Source organism: Sphaeroforma arctica (assembly GCF_001186125.1).
Source record: "Sphaeroforma arctica JP610 unplaced genomic scaffold supercont1.859, whole genome shotgun sequence".
Classification (NCBI taxonomy): domain Eukaryota; class Ichthyosporea; order Ichthyophonida; genus Sphaeroforma; species Sphaeroforma arctica.
In genome coordinates this window covers 13,244-20,340 of record NW_014039699.1, presented here as the reverse complement: position 1 = coordinate 20,340, position 7,097 = coordinate 13,244, and the positions used below count along the sequence as shown (strand labels likewise).

The 7,097-nt window shown below is 41.5% G+C and overlaps 1 protein-coding gene across 1 annotated transcript; it reads right to left on the bottom strand.

Annotated features, from left to right (window-relative positions):
* Window positions 1-148: 148 nt before the first annotated feature.
* On the bottom strand, window positions 149-6,394 carry SARC_08953 (hypothetical protein; the record flags this gene model as incomplete). The annotated part of the gene is made up of 8 exons (XM_014297050.1): window positions 149-539; window positions 1,093-1,245; window positions 1,877-2,007; window positions 2,812-3,018; window positions 3,683-3,802; window positions 4,497-4,591; window positions 5,747-5,855; window positions 6,260-6,394. 8 exons carry the CDS (start codon window positions 6,392-6,394, stop codon window positions 149-151), a joined length of 1,341 nt encoding a protein of 446 aa, XP_014152525.1.
* Window positions 6,395-7,097: the final 703 nt, after the last annotated feature.

Below are 7,097 nucleotides of genomic sequence, written 5' to 3'. Positions count from 1 at the left end.
CAGACACAACACAGAAACACAGATACACTCAATACACCACCCACCCACACAGACATAACACAGAAACACAGATACACTCACTATAGACACCTTACACAGACATGACACAGAAACACAGATACACTCATTATAGGCACCTTACACCCATCTACCATATACACAACCCCCACACCCAACCACATACCATCCGCAGTGGCGTCACCACCAACAGTAGCGTCTGCGTCTCCCCACACTCCAAGTGCACGTTTGCCAATGGGGTGGTGTGATAGCCCTCCCCCTCCACCTCAGCCTCTGCTTCGCCTGTGCTTGGCCGTTGGTCTATCTCGCCTGTACTTAGTTGATGGTTAGTTTCTCCTGTGCTTGGGGGGTGTGTCGTGTCTTGGATGGGTGTCCATACACAGGAAAGGCGTACGTCCTTCAGGACCAATGGCACGCGGAGAGTGTTGGTGATGGCAAACTCCACACACACGTCTTCATATGGGGCGACGATGGGGTGGCGCGTGTTGTCGGTGTGGGAGGTGAGCACGGGTACGGAGGGCCTGGGGTGTGGACAAATAAGGAGGAGGGGTTTGCATGGGGGGTGTTTGGGAGGCGAAGGAGGGGTCTGCAGGTTTCTACCACACCAGACAAAGCACAGACTTGAAGCACGACACAGACACATACACATACATACACACACATACACACACACATACCATCACCCCACAAAAGGAAACACATGGAGCAAGCACACACGACAAGCACAAGTACCAACCACATCAGACAAATCACATACATTAAGTACACACACAAACACATACATATATATACACACACATATATATATATATATATATATACACACACACACACACACAAATGCCGTTCAACACACATCAAACACACTAACACATACCATGCAACACACGTCACACACACATATATATACAAAACATACACGACACACCCACACTTTCATACATACACACACACACACATGCACTTTCATACTTCCAAACTACCATACACACACACACACATACACTTCCATACTTTCACACTTTCATACACACACACACATACACTTCCATACTTCTACACTTCCACACTCACCTGAAGACAGGGAAGTCCCAGCGCCTCTTGTCGCTGTCGGTGACGTATCGCTCACTGACTGTCTGCTCCATTGCCGCCCACATGCGAATGTCCTCCAACGGCTCAGCCACAGCCGTCGCATGCACTGCACCGGTGGCTGTGCGTGTGGCTACGCTGTGGGGTAAAGAAAAGATGATATGAATGTAGAGACGGGGGAATGGCGTAGGGTATATATGTATGTGTGTATGTATGAATGTATGTATATATGTATGTATGTGTGTGTGTATGCATGCATGCATGTATGTATGTGTGTATATACGTATGTATGTATGTATGTATGCATGCATGCATATATATATATTTATATATAAATAGATTGATCCGTACTATCTGTGTGTGCAAGGTGGGTCAATTTGCAGAGGTCCTTCAACAGCCTCGATGCGGCGGCTACATGTACTACAGTGTTCACTGTATATGTATATGTATATGTATATGTATATGTATCTTTATATGTATATAAATATATATGTATACGTATACGTATATGTATATGTATATGTAAATGTATTGGTATTTATATTTGAATATGTATAGAAATGATGCTTCCCGACATATATACATTAAAGTAAACTTAATATATATCACTACAAATTCATGCGTGTATGCACACACGTACAGCATCTTTGAGTGGCTATGCCAATATATTCATTTCTAGTTATTTCCCCCTATACACCTCATATACCAAAGTCACACTATACGCCCTATACACATACATACAAATGCAAGCACACGCACACACTCTCACCTGGGTGAAGTCATAGGCCCCCTGTCCCCCGTAGTCCCGAGTAGTGTTCCGTTGACCGGAGTGGATGGCATGGAATGAGCAGCGGTTGACAACGGCGCATGCCTCTGCAGAATCACAAACAGCCTCTCGTTCTGTGATGTTGGACAAGTGAACAAGTGCATCAGGGTTTGTGAGGTACTAGTGTATGTGTATGCATGTGTGTGTATGTGTGTATATGTGTGTATGTGGGCGTATGTATGTGTATGTGTGTGTATGAATCACATACAGCCTCTCGTTCTGTGACGTTAGACATGTGAAAAATTGCATCAAGGCTTATGAGGTGCTAGTGTATGTGGGTGTATGTGTATGTGTTTGTGTTGCATATATGCGTGTATAAGATGGTTGTGTATGTGTGTGTATCTGTGTGTGTCCATGGTTTGTTTAGGGGTTAAGTCATCCGTACCCTGATAGGAGGCACAGACAGCAAGGGCAAGAGGTCCGTGTTAGCATCCAATACAACACACACAACCATCATACAAACCATTTAAACAAACCATACAAACCATAAAAACACAAAAACCATTTGAACATATAACATACAAACCATTTAGACACAAAAACCACTTGAACATATAACATACAAACCATTAAAACTCAAAAAACCATTTGAACATACAACATACAAACCATGCAAAGCCATTTAAACAAACCATCACATAAACCGTTTAAACATATAACATACAAACCATTCAAACATATAACACAAACCATCTAGACAAACCATCACACAAACCATTCAAACACAAAACCATTCAAACATATAACACACATACCATTTAGATAAACCATCACACAAACCAGATAGACACAAAAAAAACATGTAACCATAACCTGCAAACCATTCGAATAAACCATCACACAGACCATTTAGACACAGCCCCAGCCCCCCCCCGTACCTTGATAGTAGGCACCGGCAGCAAGGGCCGGAGGTCTGTCTTCCCAGCGTGTGCCTGGTCGTGTGACGGCGTCTCACCGGTAGGTAGTGGATTAGCCTGCTGGGCCAGGCTGTCTCTCTCATCCAAGAGGTAGCGGTTTAGGGTAAACAGATACTCCCGCAGATACGACGCCTCTTGGGGCGAACCCTCTTTGTCCTCGCGAAGTAGCTGTACACACAAGGGGAAGACAGTAAACACAGGAGAATGGTACATACGGACGGATGAATGTGTGTGCGATGGAGTGAACACAGGAGAATGGTACATACGGACGCATGAATGTGTGTGCGATGGAGTGAACACAGGAGAATGTTACACACGCACAGATGAATGTGTGTGTGCGATGGAGTGAACACAGGAGTATGGTACATACGCACAGATGAATGTGTGTGTGCGATGAGTGAACACAGGAGGATGGTACATACGGACGGATGAATGTGTGTGTAGAAGATAATCCGGACACACCAGGAGAGTACGTACATATATGTATGATGACATATCATGTAATAAAAGTACATTGCTTCGGATTGAGAGCTGTAGCTTATTGCACTACTTCACACACACACAGCTGCGTGCGATCAGGATGACTGAAAATTGCGGTGGTTATCTACTGATGTGAAACGGTTTTAAACTCACACGAAATAAACATACACATATACATAGATACATACATTCATAAATACATACATAGACCATACACTTATACCTACATAAATACATACATACATACATACATCATATACATCTACATTTACAAACATACATACATACACACACAAACACACACATTAGTACCCTAATTCAAACCTATGCACGATACAAAGGGAAGTCATACCTGTGAAAAGGCCTCCAGTGCGTGTGGGAAATCGTTAACGTAAAACGACTGCCGCCCCACTGTGAAGTGGATGTGATCCTCAGCTAATGACCATCGCTTGCCCTGTAGCACTCGCAACGCCTGAGATATAAATAGAACAGTGAGAGTAGGATATGATTAGAACAGTGTGAGTAGGATATCGATAGAACAGTGTGAGTAGGATATCGATAGAACAGTGTGAGCAGGATATCGATAGAACAGTGTGAGTAGGATATCGATAGGACAGTGAGGGTAGGATATAAATAGGACAGTGAGGGTAGGATATAAATAGGACAGTGAGAGTAGGATATAAAAAGGGCAGTTAGAGAATGATATAAATAGAACCGTGAGATTAGGATATAAATAGGACAGTGAGAGTAGGATATAAATAGAACAGTGAGAGTAAGATACAAATAGAACAGCCAGAGTAGTATATATATAGAACAGTGAGAGAAAGTTATACCTAGAACAGTGGGAGTAGGATATAAATAGAACAGTGAGAGAAAGTGATATATAGAACAGTGAGAGTAGGATATAAATAGAACAGTGAGAGTAAGATATAAATAAAACAGCCAGAGTAGGATATACATAGAACAGCCAGAGTAGGATATAAAAAGAACAGTCAGAGTAGGATATAAAAAGAACAGCCAGAGTAGGATATAAATAGAACAGACAGAGTAGGATATAGACAAAACAGCCAGTGTAGGATATAAATAGAACAGTCAGTGTAGGATATAAATAGAACAGCCAGAGTAGAATATAAATAGAACAGTGTCCGCAGGATATGAGTGCCTACCTGGAAGTAGCAGCGTAGCGCATGACTCCGATGTCCACTCTTTCCAAATCGATGCCCCGCCAAAATCAGATGAAAGGCAAACTTACGGTACATTGCTGCAGAAACAAAACAGTTCACAGTCAGACCATCACACACACTACCAATGGGCTAAACATGCCACACTACCAACGGGCAAAGGAATATATACACTACACAAACAAACAGTACACAGTCAGACCATCACACACACTACCAATGGGCTAAGGAAGATATACACAACACAAATAAACAGTACACAGTCAGATCATTACACACACTACCAATGGGCTAAGCTTGACACACTACCAATGGGCGAAGGAGAATATACACTACGCAAACAAACAGTACACAGTCAGACCATCGCACACACTACTAATACACTACACAAGGAAACCGTACGCAGTCAGACCATCGTACACACTACACAAACAAACAGTACACAGTCAAACCATCAAACACACTACCAATACACTACACTACACAAACAGTACACAGTCAAACAATCACACACACTACTAATACACTACACAAACAAACAGTACACAGTCAGAGCATCACACACACTACCAATACACTACACAAACAAACAGTACACAGTCAGAGCATCACACACACTACCAATACACTGCACAAACAAACAGTACACAGTCAGAGCATCACACACACTACCAATACACTACACTACACAAACAGTACACAGTCAGAGCATCACACACACTACCAATGGGCTAAAGTGGATATACACTATCCTGAAGTAGAAGACTGTGCAGCATAAACTATAGTCATACAGGACAGAAAACAATCAAATAAAACCTTAAACCCTAAAACCCTAGAAACCCCCAAATGAAACCTATTCTAAGTTTAGCACTCATGTACAGTGATATAAACGCACCACTCATTCCATTCGCAATACTATAGATAAAACCATGGGATAGGAAACAATCAAATAGAACCTCTTCTAAGTATAGCACCCATGCACAATGATAAAAACGCACCACTCATTCCATCAACCTATCAGACATACCACTCACTCCATGCACAGTGATATAATTACCTACACAACCCATCAGACATATAACTCACTCCATGCACAGTGCTATAGATACCTACACAGCCTATCAGACATACAACTCACTCTATGCACAGTGCTATAGATACCTACACAACCTATCAGACATACCACTCACTCCATGCACAGTGATATAGATACCTACACAGCCTATCAGACATACCTGGGGTGCAGTTCAGAAAGCAATGGGCCGCTTGTTCTAATAATAGACCACTCCGAAGGTCTGAGTCTTCGCCAGTGGATTTGACACACACTTGCACCGCTTCTTTGTACTGGAGAGTAGACGCCATGGGGATACGATAGATGAGATACACACAAGTGAAAGTCACACACGCACAACTGAAGTAGAAGTACTACACAACCTCACACACAGACACACAGACACACAGACACACAGACACACAGACACACAGACACACAGACACACAGACACACAGACACACAGACACACCTCACGTAGAAGTAATACACACACAGACACACAGACACACAGACACAGACACGCAACTGAAGTAGAAGTAATACACACACAGACACACAGACACAGACACAGAATCAAACACGGAAAGACATAGACATACAACTGAAGGAATGGTAGCACACACACACACCTCGTCCCGGTATATATATATATATATATATATACTCATACTCACACACACTCACACACACACACCTGTCCCCGCGCCATCAAATGATCCAGTTGCAAGAGAAGCGCACGATCTGCGTACAGCGCTTTGTTGCACTTCCCACGGTACGAACCCACAGCTATCTCAAAGTATGTGTCTGTATCATATCTGTATAAGGACATACACAGATCAACGGAGTTCTATAAATAGGTGCAGGTACTATGTGATGTGTCTGTATCGTATCTGTATGAGGACATGCAAAGGTCAACGTAGTTCTATAAATAGATGCAGGTGCTATGTGATGAGTTTGTATCATATCTGTACGAGGACATGCACAGATCAACGTAGTTCTATGGATAGATGCAAGGTGTTATGTGATGAGTCTGTATCATATCTGTATGAGGACATACACAAATCAAAGTAGCTCTATAAATAGATGCAGGGTACAATAAAGTACTAAAGCCAAAAAAAAAACAGACATTACATTAGGCAAGAATAAAAACAAACAATAAAGTAATAAAGACTAAAAAACAGACACTACATAAGACAAGAACAAATACGAACAATAAAGTAATAAAGACTAAAAAATAGACACTACATAAGACAAGAATAAATACGAACAATAAAGTTATAAAGACTAAATAACACACACTACATAAGACAAGAATAAATACGAACAATAAAGCTATAAAGACTAAAAAAACAGACACTACATAAGACAAGAATAAATACGAACAATAAAGTTATAAAGACTAAATAACACACACTACATAAGACAAGAATAAATACGAACAATAAAGTTATGAAGACTAAATAACACACTCTACATAAGACAAGAATAAATACGAACAATAAAGTTATAAAGACGAAATAACACACACTACA